The sequence below is a fragment of the Muscardinus avellanarius genome, assembly GCF_963383645.1.
Source record: "Muscardinus avellanarius genome assembly, chromosome: 12".
In the NCBI taxonomy this organism is placed as follows: Eukaryota; Metazoa; Chordata; class Mammalia; order Rodentia; family Gliridae; genus Muscardinus; species Muscardinus avellanarius.
In genome coordinates, this window is record NC_137798.1 from 36,672,351 (window position 1) to 36,691,429 (window position 19,079).

Below are 19,079 nucleotides of genomic sequence, written 5' to 3' on the forward strand. Positions count from 1 at the left end.
GAGAGAGAGAGAGAGAAAGTCACTTATTAAGGTTTCTCTATAAAATGCCCTTACATCTAATGTCTTACTTGAAAATCAAATTAATCTGCTATAATTTTCCCCAAGTGACAAATAGAAGCACACAAATAAAATGAAAATAAGACATTCATTTTGCATCCCGTCTCTTCCAAATGTTTAATATTGTAAAGAAAAATACAACCAAAGTAAGAGAAAAATAAACATATATACTAATTTTTATCCATTAAAGTTTTAATACATTCCAAAAGAAGTGAATATTTATGCACTGCAATGAAAATAATAACATTACAGTTACACAGTAATGCAATGGGCTGGAATGCTACCAGAAATAGTATTAGCTCTGGAAAAACTTCTTATAAAGAGATTAAAAGCAAGGGGAGGGGAGATGCCCCCTTTTACTTGTTCATTAGTTGACTTTGTTCATTAGCTGAATGTTAAATTCAGAAAACAAAAATTATTTTCAAAAGTTCTGAAAATCTTAGTGTTTCACCAATAATAACAAGTTGCCATGTGGAATTTCTCAATGTACACATAATATAATTTAATTTTTGCAGCAGGCATTCAAATAGAACTTTGGGTGTAAGCTTTCTTGCCCTCTTGTAATTGTTTGCAATTCTCTTTCAAGTAAAAGGATGCTTACCCTTACTCAATAAGGACAACTTTTGACTAATGAATAATGCAGTTTATTCTTTGCTGAACATTTATGTGGAAATAGGCATAGCTAGATAGGATACCACCACCATCATTAACTGAAATTCAGATTTAATAAAGTAACAGGATATTTAAGCAAACTGCATCTCTGCATTTAAATTTTTTATTTTGAATGGCCTTATTCTAATAGTTTAAATCTCCAAATGGGGTGAAATACTTCAAAAGGCATTCATTATAGTGTTAATGTCTAGTCTTGAGTATCAATAAGTAGTATAAAGTATTAAAAAAAAAAGGACTAAGAAACCATCTCCATTTCCTAGTTTAATTATGGAGAGTATTGCACTTTATTATTCAACACAAAATAATGTAGCCAACAGTAACATACAGGTACACAATTTAATATTTATTATATGCATTTTATATACATTATTTTTCAACAGCTGTACGTTTGCTTTGTGGTACAATCTTAAAAATTTGCTGATTCATAGTTTGTAAAACAAAAACCTTACAAAACTCATCAAAACTCGCAAACTGATCAGAAAAGTTTTTTGGAAGACTAGAAAAAATACTTTATTGTCTTAATCATGCATTACACAAACAAAATCTTTAGTTACACCATAAAATTAAGCACATCTTAAAAAAACAAAACAAAACAAAAACAAAAAACAGGGAAAACTAGTCCAAACACAGCAGATTTTTGTATCCTGATTCAACTATATTTGTGTCCTATTTGTAATGCCAATAAAATTTTACTTCAAATATTTTTAAACAAGATAATTTTGTTTGGAATCATGGTAAACCAAGATATGCATCCTGTGGGGAAACAACTTGGTTTGTAACTTAAACTATAAAATACTCCATTTTTAGTCTATTTTAGACTATTCAAAAGAGTTCCAAAATAGATATACAGGTTTCTTTAGCACATTAATAAAAGGATATAAAGACCAACAAAAAGTGAAATAAATAATAGGCCATTAGCAAGATGGATAATCCTTGATAAATAAACTTGTAAATACAGTAAGATGTACAAAATATCACATAGTGATAGGATGCCAAGATTAGTATTTTTTAAGAATTCCTTTGGAGTATTAAACCCCACTGTTTCATTTTAATACACTTAATAGTCCTTGGTTCACGAAGACATTTATGTGAGGATGAAGGTGATTTAGCATCTTTACGGAAGGACTTAGCTGAGCTGTATTAGGCAAAGGAAGGAAAGAAAGTGGTTATGGGGGCAGCTGGTCAGTGAGATCTCTGTGTTTTAGGGTTGTATAATGCAGAAAAACTTCAATACAATCTTGAGCACTGTTGTGACAGGCTAAATATATAAAAAGACTTATAAAAACTAGAATTTTATCCAAACATTTTGTGCAACTAATGCTAAAATATTTTAAGTTAAATTTCTTTTTCTTTGTTTTTTAAAGCAAAATAAGTTTAAAAGGGAATCTGTGGCATTCAATTGATAAACGTAAGATCACTAAGAGATGAAAAAAAAAAGCTACTCTTGGAGCTCACTTCCCCCCACAAGAGCACCACATTCCTAACCCTAAGGCAGCACACACAGTCCAAAAAAGTCTTTGTCAAAGATCAGACTCCACATTGGCTTAGAGACACCTAAAAAAACAGACATACGCTCAGTTCATATCCAGTATGGGCCACAAATACTGGAGTCCTTTTTCTTTTTGTCCCACAAAGTACAGTAATTACAATTAAATTAATGAGCCTGACATTAAGATGTGATTCCGACCAATTTATGCCTGCCCCAACTAGCCTCCACCAGGCAGACTGCTTGTAGTGTCACGTCAAGAGCCTTTCCAATGGCAGTGATGCAGACCCTTCTGCTGTCCCAGCAAATCCTGTCATGATGTCAGTTCTGCTGATTCACACAAACACTTTGGCAAGGGCATCAGCTCCTGCACTTGCAATGTATGCTTTTGACGGATGGAAAGCAACATCATAAATGGATTCATCCAGTTTCTTCCTATGAGCTGTTATTTCTTGTACACATGTCTTACTGTCTAAATTCCATAATCTAATGGAACAGTCATGGCCTGTACAAGAACAAGTAAGACTTGTTACTGAGTAATAATTATTTTTAAAAGTTTGCGGGCAGTATAAAAATTCAGACTTACTTCCAGACATCAAATAGATTCCATTAGGATCTACTGCTAGACTTGTAACAGCATCCAAATGAGCTACCATAGAATGGATCATTTTACCTGAATTAAACACAACAGAGAAGATCATGGTGTGAGAGGCTGAAACTGTAACACAGCATCAGCATAAAGTAGTAACCACTAGCAGTATTTATTTATTGTTGTAAAATATACATAGGAGGCTGAGATAGGAGGACTGCGGGTTTGCAGCCAGCCTCAGCTACCTAGTGAGGCCTTTTGCAACTCAGTGAGACTCTGTTTCAAACTAAGTAAAAAATAGGGCTGGAGGTGTAGCTCAGAGAAAGAATGCGCCTAGGTTCCATCCCTAGTACCCACCCCCCCAAAAATAAGAGGTACCATAGTAACCATTTGAGAGTGGCATGACTTTGGTGGCTTTCAGAACATTGTGCAACCATTGTAAATGTTGATCTCCTTTCTCCCTCCCCTTACACAAACAAATGCCCCCCCACACCATTCTAGGGATTGAATTCAGGATCCTTCTACCTCTAAGTTAGTTGGCCTTGTTTTTCATTTTAATCAGGGTCTGGCTAAATTGCGGAGGCTGGCTGCAAAATCTGCAATCCTCCTATCTCAGCCTCCCAACTACTGGGATAACAGGTGTGCAACACTATGCCCAGCTCAGAATATTTTCACTGCTGAAAAGAAAAGCCTGTACCCAGTAAGCAATCATTCCTATTTGAGTCCTCCCTCCAAACCCTGGAAACACCAATCTTTTCTTGAGACTTCTCTGTTCTAAATGTTTCCTACAAACAAACATACATAATAGGGGTTTTGTGTCTTTTTTTAACTTAGTATGTTTTCAAGGTGCATCTACTGCAGTAATGTTTTGAAGAGGATTTTGATTCTAATGTAGAACTTTCCATATAATTACCTTTAAAAAGCCGGGCATGGTGGTGCACACCTGTAATCCCAGTACTTGGGAGGCTGAGAGAGAAGGATCACAGATTTGAGGACAGCTCAGCAAAAGTGAGACTCTCATCAACCTAGCAAGATCCTGTTTCAAAATAAAAATAAGACTGGGCTGGAGGTATAATGACCCTGAGTTTACACACACACACACACACACACACACACACACACACACACACACACACACACTTTAAAAAAGATATCTGTGATGTCTTTTTTAAAAAAGGGTGATGACGCTCGCTTGTAATCCCAGTATTTGGGAGGCTGAGACAGGAGAATTACTGTTCATGGACACCCTCAGCTACTTAGTGAGGCCCTTTGCTACTCAGTGAGACCCTGTTTCAAAATAAAGAATATAAAATAGGGATAAAGGGGTGTAGCTCAGAGGTAGAATGCCCCTGGGTTCCACCCCCAGTACCCCCCCCAAAAAAAAGAAAGAAAAAAGGAAAAAAGAAAAAACAAGACATCTGTATGACATGAATTTGAGAGTATCTGAGAATAATGGAAAATATGCCAAAAGAGGAACAAAGGCTTTTATAATCACATAAACTAGGATGGGTGTGATGGCACACACCTGCAATCCCAATCCTTGGGAAGCTGAGAAAGGATTGTAGTTTCGGCCAATGTCAACAACCTAGCAAGACCCTTAGAAGTTTAGTGATCCCATTTCAAAATAAAAAGTAAAAAAAGGCTGGGATATAGCTTGGAGGTAGAATGCCTGAGTTCAATCCTCAGTACCTAATAATAATAATAATAATGATAATGATAATAAGTTAAAATAATAAAGAGGGCCAGGGGTATAGTTCAGTAGTACAATACCCCTAGGTTCAATCCACCAAACAACACATGCACACCTATGTGCACTCGTGCAAAAAGGGGTAGAGAGGGGGACCAAGTACTGGATCATGTAAACTAAACTTAAAGTTAAGGTCTCAGTAAGATTACTTTCTATATGTGGACTAATTATAAGTCATCAGAAAATATGTTCCTACCTAAAGATTCTAGTGTCAAGTTCATTTATCCTTTGAAATGTCTATTATTTTATGCATTCAAAATGAAAATGGGAGAAAGAGCTGGAGTACATTACAAAAATTACTCTGAATTTCCCCAGACATTAATAAAGTCACTGCTCTGAAAAATGTAATATAATAAATATTGTCACTGCAGATTTGCCAGCGAATGAGATTTCAACAGCAAACTGAAATTAAAAACAAGTTGTGGATGCAGAATTGCGCTATACAAAGACTTTGGGGAAGGGCACCCTGCACTGGCATATATGCTTTTGATGGATGGAAAGCAACAACATAGACTGGTTCATCCAAGAAGGGAATAAACTAGTAAATATGGATACCTCAAAACGGACTCCCCTTTCATTCAGTAATGAGTCCATTACTCAAATGCCAGGATGCTCCCAATGAAGGGCAAGAGGGCCTTTGCCTAAATTCTAATGACAACATCTGCCATGTTGTTGGACCTGTATCAAATTTTACACTGGAAAAGAAGGCTACGTCTGTTACTTGAGATGGGACTTTAACTGTTGACCTGAATACAAAACCACAACATTATCAATTGTGAAAAAACTTACTCTAGAAAACCTATAAAAAGTCCTATCACGGCCAGGCAGTGGTGGCGCACGCTTGTAATCCCAGCATTTGGGAGGCTGAGACAGGAGGATCAAGGTTTGCAGACAGTCTCAACTACTTAGTGAGGCCTTTTGCAACTCAGTGAGACCCTGTTTCAAAATCTTACACACATCTTACAAGTATCTCTTACTCCCTACCAAGATAACCATAAGCCCCCAGAAAGCAGTAATCACATCTTACACAAGATAGCATATCCAGCAGTGTATAAAATGATAATTGTTATTAAGTTATTTATTCATCCAAATATTTAATGAGCTCATTCATTAAAATGAATTCATTCAGTAAAAATTCTGTCATGTTTCAGGTAAAAAAACTTCAATAAATTTACTTTTAATTATTATAAAGTAATACTCTATGAACAACTTAGCTAACCAGCAACACCAGTTATAAGGCTAGGCTAGTTTATCATATCTAAATGAAATAACTATTTCCAAAGAAGGGTATCTTTGGAAACATTTATAAGAAAATTTATAGTTAATATAAATTGGGGGAGGGGGGCTGTCAATTTAGAAATACATTTCCCCCGGACTTTTGCTAGTAAAAAAAACTTAAAGGATTTACCTTTTGCTTTTTGTACAACTACTAAAATTCCTCAAACTTCTCTGACAAATATAAATTTCATTAATAAAAACAAATGTTTTTAGAAATACAAAGGAAATGTGTGACCCTAACCCTCTCTGTTCTTGCAGAAAAGGAAGACATTTAAGCTTCATAAAAAGCAAGTAAAAAACTTGATATAATAAAAAGAATATCTGCCAGGCGTGGTGGCGCACTCTTGTAATCCCAGCATTCAGGAGGCTGAGACAGGAGGATCATGGTTCGCGGACAGCCTCAGCTACTTAGTGAGGCCCTCTGCAACTTAGTGAGACCCTGTTTCAAAATAAAGAATAAAAAATAGGGTAGGGGATGTAGCTTGGAGGTCAAATGCGCCTGGGTTCCATCCCCAGACCCGCAAAAAAAAAAAAAAAAAAAGAAAAGGAATCTGCCAATAAAAGTATTACTTGAATAAAAGTATGTTATGTTAATGTTAAGATTCTAAAAGACTAGAACTTATTGCCAAATCCCATACAACCTTCAAAAAAAAAAAATAATAATACTAGTTGTTTGCTGCCTGGCTTGACATTTTGTTGCCCTATAATAATGTTGCGATTCATATTTAGTTTCTTATTTGAAGTCCTTTCATACCATGTTTTATTATCTTCTCAAAGTAGCCTTTCTAACTGTCAGACCTTTCCTAAAAGACAGCAAATAAGTTTATGTAGTATTCTAGTAATAATAGATGAAAAAGAGATTCACATCAATACAATTGATGTTTACTTAAAACAAAAAAGAGGAGCCGGGCGTGGTGACGCACACTTGTAATCCCATGCTTGTAATCCCCGGCTGAGACAGGAGGATCACACAGGTTCAAAGCCAGCCTCAGCTACTTAGTGAGACCCTGTTTCCGAATAAAATAGAAAATAGGTCTGGGAGAATAGCCTGGAGGTAGAAAGTCCTGGGTTCCACCCCAGTACCATAAATAAATAAATGAATAAATGAATGAATGAATGAATCAATCAATCAATCAATCAAAAAAAGAGAAAAACCAGGTATGGTGGCATACACTTGTAATCCAAGTACTCAGGAAGCTGAGACAGGAGGTGCCTCAGCTACTTAGTGAGCCCCTCTGCAACTTAGTGAGAATCTGTTTCAAAATAAAGAATAAAAAATAGGGAGCTGGGCTTGGTGGTACATGCTTAAAATCCCAATACCTGGAAGGCTAAGATAAGAGGATCACAGGTTTATGACCAGCCTCATCTACTTAGTGAGACGCTGTTTCAAAATAAAGACTAAAAAATAGGGCTGAGGGTGCAGCTTGGAGGTAGAATGCTCCTGAGTCAATCTCCAGTACTGGGGGGGAGGTGGGGGAGATAATAATAAAATTTCTACTATGTCACCATCTAATCCACTGAGAAAGCTTTTAAGAGCATATTTGAAGTGATAAACACAAAAAAGAAATGTCTTCTGGTATGTTAATTCATAATAGTATAGAGAAGACACCTCAAAAAGAAGGATCTATACTTAGCTAAAAGGACATGAAAAAACTGTAATAGTAGACAATATGTATACTTAAGGATAAAACTTAACATTTAAGTGTGCTACACTAAATAAAGCAAAGATTTGAGTTAAAATAGTTCAAGTAAGTTTAACTTAGTAATTTCACAGGCCCAAATTCAACATATCTTACAGAAAAGAACATTTTCTATCACCTTCAATTTACAGTACAATTATAAAAAGAAAACTTGCTTACCTGTCTTATTGTCAAAAAATTTGATGTGTCTATCTTCATGAGCAGTTATTGTAACAGGAAGTGTGGGATGACTTACTACTCTGTTAATGTGATTACTGGATTGTAAACCTGAAAAATAAAGGAAGACAATATTTTAAAATTCCATCCTTCAAGTAGAAGTTGGATGATAGACTTTTTAGATAGATATACTACTGAAAGGAACATTATCAGACTTTAAATTCATCATTCTGTGTGTACACGCATGCACGTGTATGTATATGATATGAACTATCAGATATTAAACTTAACCATACATATATATTACCTACATAAGTGGGGAAAGAGAATATGATTGATGAGACAATGGGAAAACATTCTGAATACAGTTTCGTTTTAAGATTTGATCATGGAACCATGTAAATATTTTAAATAATTATAAGGCAATTGTTTTTTAAAAGCACTTATTCAAAATCAAAACCAAAATAAAACAAATGAATTTAACTATGATTAGAAAGAAATAAACTATTCTAAACAATATTAAAGTATAATAATTAAGACTATATATGATGGTGTTATAACTGAGACAACTGTGTGTGTGCTGTAGGATAAATCAAAGGCGAGATAGCGGTGCTCATTTTGTTGAGAACCAAGATAAAATTGAATTTAAATTGGAAGTATTTTACTTTTTTTTTTTTGAAGATTTAAAGAAGTTTATTAGAAAGACAGAAATACAGAAAATAGAAATACAGCCCCATGCCAAAATGGCATGGGGGGGGGGGTGTGTGTGACTCGAAATGAATACACCCGGAAGTTTTTACTTTTTAAAAAATGCATATTTCCTAGCTCTGTCCACTTAAAGATAGTAACACAACATACAACCGAAAAATCATGAGGACCATAAGGATATGTCCAATAATCTAGCATCCAGAATGCTAATCATTTAAATGTCATTTCTCATTAAAAGAGAATAACTCCTTAGAGAAATGGTTAATCTCAGACCTGAGGCACAAAACCAAGAAGATGGACCTGGCATATTTTGTTATATCAGAAAGTACAAAAGTTGTCAATAACTCCAAGGTCATGTCAAGAGGACTTGAGAGCCAACCCACTGGCAAAAACATGACCATTTGAACAGCATTAAAGAGAATCACTGAAATGAATTAAAATATTACCTGCAAGTTTTTCTTCCCTTTTTTTTTTTTGGGGGGGGGTGTGATACTGGGGATGGAACCCAGGGTATTTTATCTCCAACTATACCCTCAGCCCTTTTTATTTCTTGTTTTCAAACAGGAGTCTTGCTAGGTTGCTGATATCCTCACTAAGTTACTGAGGCTGGTCTCAAAACCTGCAATCCTCCTGTCTCGACCTCTCACATACTGAGATTACAGGCATGTGCCACCACATCCCACTATCTATGAGATATTATGATACCAACATAATACCACTTCATTATTTTGAAGACAGGTAAACACGAGAGGGAAAAATCAATTATCCAGCCTTTCCATAACAACTGCTAACTTCAAGGGAATCAAATTACTGATAAGGAAATGTTCCTTCGTGTGTGTGTGTGTGTGTGTGTGTGTGTGTGTGTGTGTGTGTGTGTGTTTGGGGGGTTTATTTGCGGATCTGGGGATGGAACCCAGGGGCATTCAACCTCTGAGCTACAACCCCTGCCCTATTTTTTTTTTATTCTTTATTTTGAAACAGGGTCTCACTGAGTTACAGAGGGCCTCACTAAGTAGCTGAGGCTGTCCACGAACCGCGATCCTCCCAAATGCTGGGATTACAAGCCTGTGCCACCATGCCTGGCTTCCTTTGTCGTTTGTTTTAATTTTTTGGTACTAGGGATTAAACTCAGAGGAATTCTACCTCCAGGCTACACCCCCAGCCCAATTTTATTTCTTATTTGGAAACAGGGTCTCACTAGTGTTTCTGCCTCCCAAGTACTGAGATTCCAAGTATATGCCACCATGTCTGGCAAAATGTTTCTTTTTATATAAGTATTCTAGCTAATAAATGGAGAATGAATGATAGAATTATAAAACATCTTTCAAGAGTTAATGAATGAACATTAAGACCAAAAAATCACAAAAATATAAAACCAGATATTTATATATGACCAAATTTCACAAATAATTTATTAAACAGTCTTGCCAAGTTGTGTCGAACCCACATTTAGATAATCCTCTGAATCTACAACCAATTTACAAGAAATAAAATGGACAGAGAAATGTGCTATAGGATACCACAGAGATGGAACCAACAAAGTCTAGCCTGAGAGAAACCCAATAGACTAGCCAATTTCTTCTACTTAAAAAAAAATGATAAAGTGAAAAAAGACATGTAGGCGTAACCAGTAGGCGAAAATATATGGGAGAGATATTATGCCTGGATCTTGAATTTAAAGAAACTGTAAAACAAATACTACATACCACACTTATAATGCCGGCCCCATTTACAGATAAAGCTACAGCTAGATGATGAATACATCAAGTTCATAGTAGTTTCTCTACTTTCATATATAGTTCCAGAAAACGTTCAAAATTATTTCCTGTGCTTTCACCTTTATATTACTCTATTCATTCCTTTGTCCCTATATGTTTATATCTGATATACTCTGTCCCTATACAATTATACTTTTAAACATAATTTGAGAAAATAGCAGAAATATAACAGTAACTTAAGCTATTTTTTACCTTAAACTTAAAATATAAAACTAGTTAAAATATAAAAACTAATTGAAAAGATCACCCTCTTTTGTGTAATAATTCAAGGTTTCAAAGAGACTCATGACTTACCAGAATCTACCTGTGATGAGAGCATCACCAATGACTGTGATGTTTCTAAATCATAAATTACTGCACTTCCAGTATTGAAAGAAGTTATCATATGAGCTGGATCACAGCCTACAAAGTCAACTGATGTAGGTATTCCATGCTCTAAAAACAACCCAAAGAGGTACAATATAAAAACAATAATTTTTAAATTTCTACTTTTCTAATAAGAAAAAGAAAATCAAGTTTTTGAATCCACAGACATTGTACCTCTGAACTAGACTTCCAGCTCTTGGTTTGCCCCACCCCTCCCCCTTGGTACTGAAGATTGATTTTTTTTTTTTTTTTTTTGCGGTACTGGGGATGGAACCCACGGGCATACCCCTCCAAGCTACACTCCCAGCCCTATTTTTATTCTTTATTTTGAAACAGGGTCTCGCTGAGTTGCAAAGGGCCTCACTAAAGATGAGGCTGCCTGCAAATCGTGATCCTCCTGTCTCAGCCTCCCAAATGCTGGGATTACAAGTGTGCGCCACCATGCCCAGCTGATACCTCTTTTTATATTGTTTTTGAAATAGGGTCTCATTAGGTTGCTGGGAGTCCTGCTAAATTGGTGAAGCTGTCCTTGAACCAGTTATCCTCCTGTCTCAGCCTCCCAAATTCTGGGATTACAGGCATGCACCACCATGCTCTGCTAAGAAATTCTTGAAATAAAGTTAACAGTGAAAAACAAAGTAAAGCCGTTGGGGTGACACATGCTTGTATCTCAGGATCTGGGAGGCTGACAGAAAGATCTAGGTTTGAGGACAGCTTCAGCTGCTACTTAATGAGGCCCTTTGCAACTCAGTGAGACTTTGTTTCAAAAAATAAAAAATAGGCTGGGAGTGTAGCTTGAAAGTAGAATGCCCCTGGGTTCCATCCCCAATACTAAAAAAAAAAAATTAAATTAAATTTTAAAAAAGGAAGCAAATGTTCTAAAATGTTAAGATAAACATCTTTCCTTCAATTACTTAGAACATTTTTATTTTATAACATTATATTCACCATTAGAAGAAAAATATTTGATTTCTTTTTTAAATACTTATTTTTTATTAATTATTTATTTATTTATTTATTTATTTATTTATTTATTTATTTTGGTGGTACTGGGGTTTCTGGAAGCTCTCCTACCTCCAGGCTACACTCCCAGACCTATTTTTACATTTTTATTTGGAAATAGGGCCTCTTAAGCCAGCGCGGCTGGCTTCAAACCTGCACAATTCTCCTGTCTCTGCCTCCCAAGCACGGGGATTACAAGTGTGTGCCACCACACCTGGCTTGATTTCTTATGTATATCCTTCTAAGATAAAAAAAAAAAAATCTGGATAAGTCTTTTGGACCACTTGCAAATTTTCTTAGTACCATAAAATGAAAATTAATATTCCCACACCATTTTGAGACTGTCACTGTTAAATCTGAAAGTCTTACCAAGTAGCTAATTTTTCAATCTATCAAAATGAACCTTTACCAGACACAGTGGCACATGCCTGTAATCCCAGGACATAAGAATTGATCCTAGATTTGAGGCTAACACACAGTAACTTAGCAAGACCCTGTTTCAAAATAAAAACTAGGACTTATGGTATAGCTCAGCAGTAGGATGTCCCTGGGTTTGATCCCTAGTGTCTGTCTGTGTCTGTGTCTGTGTGTGTCTGTCTGTCTCTGTCTCTCTGTCTCTGCCTCTCTCTCTCTCTCTCTCTCTCTCTCTCTCTCTCTCTCTCTCTCTCTCACACACACACACACACACACACACACACACACACACACACACACTTGGACTCTGGAATCCACTGATGCACTAATATCCTAAAGTAGCCCAAATAGCAATTTCCCTTTTTAACATATTAAATTCAACTAGCTACATCAACATATATTTAAGTGAAAGCTGTAGTCCACCTAGTAATTCTGGTTAAAGCAAGAAACAAAAATCTAAGTGAACTTTTGCCTCTAAAGCCAGGGTAATTGAGAAATTAGGATAACTAACATATCAAAAAGACACAAAATTAAGCAATCTACTTATCTAAATGTTTCAAAACTTTGTATTTAAAAAATAACAAAATAATGTCGGGCGTGGTGGCGAACGCTTGTAATCCCCGGGCTTGGGAGGCGGAGACAGGAGGATCGCGCAGGTTTGAAGCCGGCCGAATGCGCTGGCTTAGGAGACCCTGTTTCCAAATAAAAATGTAAAAATAGGTCTGGGAGTGTAGCCCAGAGGTAGAAGGGCTTCCAGGAACCCCAGTACCACCATAAATAAATAAATAAATAAATAAATAAATAAATAAATAAATAAATAAATAAATAAATATTGCTTAAGAAAATAAGACCAATAAAATCTTATAGACTCATAAATCATGTTTTTAAAGATAAACTGGTTGAAGCTTCTTTTAAAAAGAGCTGAAATCATGAAAATAACATAATTTGTTCTTCTGGTTAGAAATGCTTTTTTTTTTTTTTTGCGGGTCTGGGGATGGAACCCAGAGGCATTTGACCTCCGAGCTACACCCCCTGCCCAATTTTTTATTCTTTATTTTGAAACAGAGTCTGAGTTGCAGAGAGCCTCGCTAAGTAGCCGGGGCTGTCTGCGAACTGGGATCCTCTGGTCTTAGCCTCCCAAATGCTGGGATTACAAGTGTGCGCCACCACGCCCAGCTTACTATTTGATGATTATGGCTGGACCCCCACCCTGAGTGCACACAAGTCATGGTACACATGCCTTACTGGTATGCTTGGGAAGGGTATGCTTGGGAAGGTTATCCCTTCCCAATCTTTGTGGATAGTGGCCCGGCACAGGTGGAGTGCCTCCTGTAGTTCCTGTAGCATCATTGTCTATCCCACTGCTATATACAGGTATATATATATATATATATATGTGTGTGTGTGTGTGTGTGTGTGTGTGTGTGTGTGTGTGTGTGTGTGTGTTTTCTGGGAATCAAACCCAGGACAGGCCTTGCACATGCTAAGCAAGCACTCTACTGCTGAGCTACATCCCGTCTTTTTACTTTTTACTTCTAAAACAGAAACAGTCTGAAAAAAGGTCAAAAAGCACTATGCTAGCAGTATATATCTGCAAAGCACTTTACATAAAACATGACAAAGTAAAAAGGATATCATAAGTTTAATAAAATTCTTTCATTATATTTTTTGGAGCAATAGAGAACCAATCAATTGCTTTGTCCTTTTTTACCTTACTATTTTCTCATTCATTCAATTTTTTTTTTTTTTTTTTTTTTTTTGGCGGTACCAGTGATAGAACCCAGGGGTATTGTACCTCCAAAGCTACACCCCCAGGCCTAGATATTAGTGTTTTTATTTTTTGAAAAAGGGTCTCACCTTTTTTTTCTTTTAAATTACCTTTTCACAAAGGAGTACAAGAGGCACATATTACTCCTTTAGCCCTTCCCTAATTCCCACACACACGTACATCCTTTATGTATGTATATCCTCTAAGATGTATGTTTACAATGCACCAATAAAAAGTAAGTAAATAGCTGGGCATGGTGGCATTTGCTTGTAATCCCAGTACTTAGGAGGCTGAGAAAGGGGTATCACAGTTCACAGACAGCCTCAGCTACTTAGTAAAGCCCTTTGAACCCAGTGAGACTTTGTTTCAAAATAAAAAATAAAAAATAGGGCTGGGGGTATAGTTTAGAGATAGAATGCTCCTGGGTTCAACCCCCAGTATCACAATAAATAAAAAAATAATTAGCTTTTCTCATAGAGGCAAAATTTACTTACCTTTATCTCCATTGTAAGTGCAAATACATGGTAATTTTTCCTGTGGATTCCATAACCTAACAGTGCCATCTGCTGAACAAGACAGTAACTGATTTTTTATGCCACTATAAGCAAGACCCCAGACTGCATCTGTATGAGCAACTAAAGTGCCAGCTAGAACATTTGGCTCTGAGAAGAAACACAAAAAGAAAACCAAAAAATTAGCTAAAATATGGGTGGTCATTAAAGATCACTTACCATATAATTATAAGGAATACAATAAAGGAAACAAGATAGCAAGATAAACCAAGGTACACACAGTGACTATCTCTAAACAGTGGGGCTACAGTCTGTTTTTATCACTTTCCCCCCTCCTTCAACAATACTAGTTTGTACTTTCACATATACTTTCAATATTTATATATATATATACTTAAAAACATATATACACATACTTTAAATAACAGATTTACTGAGGTATATTTATATCCCAAACTCATCACTCATTTTATTCATTCATTTTAAGTGTACACCAGCCAGGTGTGGTGACACATCCTTGTAATCCCAGTACTTGGGAAGCTGAAACAGAAGGATCACAAGTTCAAGGTCAGTCTCAGCAAGTAGTGAGAAGCTCATCAGCCTAGTAAGCCCTTATTTTAAAATAAAAATAAAATAGGGTTGGGGGTATAGCTCGGAGGTAGAATGCCTTGGGTTCAATCCTCAGTATCACACACACAAAATAAGATAAATAAATAACTTATATCAATTAGTTTACCAATTAATTTAATTTATTAATTTTCAGTGTCATTCTACCTCTGAGTTACATCTCCAGCCCTATTTTCTTTCTTTTTTTTGGTGGTACTGGGGTTCCTGGAAGCCCTTCTACCTCTGGGCTACACTCTCAGACCTATTTTATTTTTGGAAACAGGGTCTCTTAAGCCAGGCCGGCTGGCTTCAAACCTATGCAATCCTCTCTGCCTCCCAAGTGCGGGGATTACAAGTGTGCGCCACCATGCCCGGCATCCCCAGCCCTATTTTTTAACTATTAAAATAAAATAAAATAGGGCTAGGGGTGTAGCTCAGAGGTAGAAAGCCCCTGGGTTCCATCCACAATAAACAAACAAATGGACAAACTGTACACCAATCCAAAGATGCTTAGTATGTTCACAGAGCTATACAATTATAACCACAATCAATTTTAGGTCATTCATATTCTTTCTCTTTCTTTCTCTCTCTCTCTCTCTCTCTCTCTCTCTCTCTCTCTCTCTCTCTCTCTCTCTCTCATTCTCATTCATTCTCTCCCTCTCTTCCTCTCTTTTTTTGGTGGTGCTAGGGATGGAACCCAAAGGCATTCTACCTCTGAACCATACCCCCCAGCCTGATTTTTATTCTTTATTTTGAAACAGGGTCTCACTGAGTTGCAAAGGGCCTCACTAAGTAGTAGCTGAGGCTGTCCTCAAACCATGATCCTCCTGTCTCAGCCTCGTGAATGCTGGGATTACCACCACGCCCAACTAGAACACTTTCACTACTCATTAGCCACTTCCCCCAGTTCCTGCTCTCTACCTCTCCATGGCTCCAAGGCAATCACTAATCTATTTAGTCTCTATAGTGCCTTCATTCACTGAGCATGTTTTCAAGATTCATTCACAGTACAGCTTGTATCAGTACTTTTTTCTTTTTATTGACAGATAACACTCCCCCGTATGGATATTAACAATTTTATTTCTCCATTTACCAAACTGCTAATATCTGGGGAATATTACTGTCAAGCACTATATCTGACAATCCTGTTTTGCTAGTAAACCCTCCCACTTTCCATTAATATTTATCACAATTCCCCCAATCCTCAGTTTTCAACTTTTCTTCATGATTATGCTTTATATTACACCAAGAAAATGTAGCTTTCAAATAGAAACACCCCCATCTTCCTGGCACCCATTCTATAATCTACTCATATAGCCAACTACTTGCTTCCTGATACAAGTAAGGAATTGTCCTATCAAGTGCTAAATCTGCCAGGTGTATTCTGGATCACAATGAACTCACAAACTTGCTTTCATATTTTCTGTCTCTATACTTTATAAATTTTCCTCCTAGAACCTCCTAGAATTTTCCTCCTACCATAATAGCAGCAACAAATTATAAATATATGTATGTATATGCAAATGTATATGTTTATGTGCATACGTACATATATGTTCCACAATGTGTTAGTTGTCATTAACTTTACACAACCACCTTTCTGCCAAACAGTACAAAGCATATAATATGCTATTCACTCCCAGTTTACTCTTCTATTCACTCCACTATGGTGTCTCATCCATTATCACATACAAATAACCCTTCTTAAAATCATCAGTGATGAGCCAGGCACAGTGGTGCATGCTTGTGATCCCAGAGATTTGGGAGGCCAAGGCAGGAGGATGGAAAGATGGAAGCCAACCTGTACAACTTAGCAAGATCCCATTATCTCAAAATAAAATAAAACAAAAAGGTGAGAATGTGGCTTGGTGGCAGCCAATGCCCAGTACTGCGATCAGTCACGGGCAGCGGCGACGACCTCTCCTCTATGACAGCTAACACTTTTCCTTCTTTGATGATGCAAAGCATTTCTTCTTTGCCTTTCCCATCTTATTACTTTCATGTGTATAGGCAGACTTAAAATGTTATCAGAGGTCTCTTAATCCTCTGCTCTTGGCCACAGCGATTGGATCCACATCTAAGTACCTGGCCAAGATCTAAGTGATCTACATGTTATTTATAAAAGGAATCTCTTAATCCTATTATTAGATCTCTCAGCAACATCTGAATGTGTAGATCACTTCCTTCTTCTGAAAATGGTTTCTCCTTTGGTTATGCTTCCATGATTTCACATTTCTCCTCTCAGATCACATCTTCTGTTAGTTTGCTCTGTTGACTTCCTTGCCCTTGCCACCCCCCCCCATGCCAGGACTATTGAATATTTTAATCTCATGTTGTCTTTTTATTCTATACAACACAGTCTCCATGTTTTAGCGTTCATTCTCACAGTTTTAGGTATCATTTGTATAGAGGATTCCCCATATCCTTATAACTGACACAGACCTCTTTAAGCTCCATATATGCTTCTCACCAACTTAATATTGCAATCCTGTAGCATGCCTAAAATCTAACTCACCTCCTCCTCACATGTGTTCTATCCCCATTTCAACAAATGCTACTACCACATAGACACTACTGTCAAAACCCAGTATCAGTGATAAAAATGTTCTGAAATTAGATAGTGACGTTTACACAACTTTATATATAGTAAAAAAAAAAAAAAAAAAAACCTGAACAACATATTGTAAAAGGATGAATTTTATGGTATGTGAATTTTAGCTCCATAAAGCTGTTAAGAAAACACAAGATTCGGATGTGGTGGTACATGCCTATAATCCCAGTACTTTGAAGGAGGAGACAGGATTGCAGATTTGAGGACAGCCTCAGCAAGTAAAGATTCTAATCAACCTAGTAAGACTTTGCTTCAAAATAAAAAATAGAGCCGGGCGTGGTGGCGCACGCTTGTAATCCCAGCATTCGGGAGGCTGAAACTGGAGGATCGCAGTTCGCGGACAGCCTCAGCTACTAAGTGAGGCCCTCTGCAACTCAGTGAGACCCTGTTTCCAAATAAAGAATAAAAATGGGGCAGGGGGTGTGGCTCGGAGGTCAAATGTCCCTGGGTTCCATCCCCAGACCCGCAAAAAAAAAAAAAAATAATAATAATAAAAAAATAAAAATAAAAATAAAAAATAGAGCTGGGGGGTATAGCTCAGAGATAGAATGACCCTGGGTTCAATTCCCAGTACGAAAAAAAAAAAAAAGCCTCAGCAAGAAAACATACTCAAATCAATAAAGTCATTCACATAGTACTTTTATCTACTCAATTCAAATTATCACTAAATCCTGTCTATTCTTCTACAGCTGGATGTGGAGGTGCATGCTTTTAATTCCAGTATTTGAGAGGCCAAGACAGGTGTATCACAGGTTCATGGCTAGCCTCAGCAACTTAGTGAGACTCTTTCAAAATAAATAGGGTTGGGGGTATAGCTCAGAGGAGGCCTCTGCAGTGACACCCTGTTTCAAAAATAAAAGGCCCGACAGTTTTCAACTCTGTCTTGAGGAATATTTACAGTCTTTAAAACAAACAAACAGGCCAGGCGTGGTGATGCACACTTGTAATCCTAGCACTTGGGAAGCTGAGACAGGATAACTGCACAGGTTCAAAGCCAGCCTCAGCTACTTAGTGAGGCTCTCAGCAACTTAGTGAGACCCTGTTTCCAAATAAAATATAAAAATAGGTCTGGAAGTGTAATCCGAGGGTAGAAAGTCCCTGGATTCAATCCCAGTACCGAAAAAAACAAACAGACAAACAAATAAATAGGACTGGGGGTGCAGCTCAGAAGGAGATGTTCCTGAATTCAATCCCTAGTACCACAATAGACAAAAAAATTCATTAAAAAAAATCAGAGCTGAGTGTGATGGCACACGCTTGTAATTCCAGCATTTGGGAGGCTGAGACTAGAAGACTGTGGTTCACGGACGGCCTCAGCTACTTAGTGAGGCCTTCCACAACTGAGTGAGTCCCTGTCTCAAAATAAAAAATAAAAAATAAAAAATAGGGCAGGTGGTATAGTTTGGAGATCAAATGTCCCTGGGTTCCATCCCCAGACCCACCAAAAAAAAAAAAAAAAAAAATCATATTTCTTATCAAAGTGCTTACCACTACGGCTGGCAAAGGTAGGCACTGAGCATTATTAAATAAAAAAAGCTCATAAACATTTTCTTAAATTTTTTATAATTATGAACAATATCCTTATCAATACATTTGAAAATTTATAAAGGTTTTTCAGTAGAACAGATT

The 19,079-nt window shown here is 36.9% G+C and overlaps 1 protein-coding gene across 3 annotated transcripts in view; it reads right to left on the reverse strand.

Moving 5' to 3' along the window:
• Nucleotides 1–2,550: 2,550 nt before the first annotated feature.
• Nucleotides 2,551–19,079, reverse strand: part of STRN3 (striatin 3) — a gene marked incomplete at both ends in the record, with an annotated part of 92,839 nt that continues 76,310 nt past the window's right edge. For all 3 annotated transcript variants that reach the window (XM_080707732.1, XM_080707731.1, XM_080707730.1), the window contains 5 exons: nt 2,551–2,720; nt 2,802–2,888; nt 7,689–7,796; nt 10,466–10,606; nt 14,216–14,383. In XM_080707732.1, coding sequence (XP_080563858.1) covers nt 2,551–2,720; nt 2,802–2,888; nt 7,689–7,796; nt 10,466–10,606; nt 14,216–14,383 — 674 coding nt within the window. The remainder of the gene's footprint in view (nt 2,721–2,801; nt 2,889–7,688; nt 7,797–10,465; nt 10,607–14,215; nt 14,384–19,079) is intronic.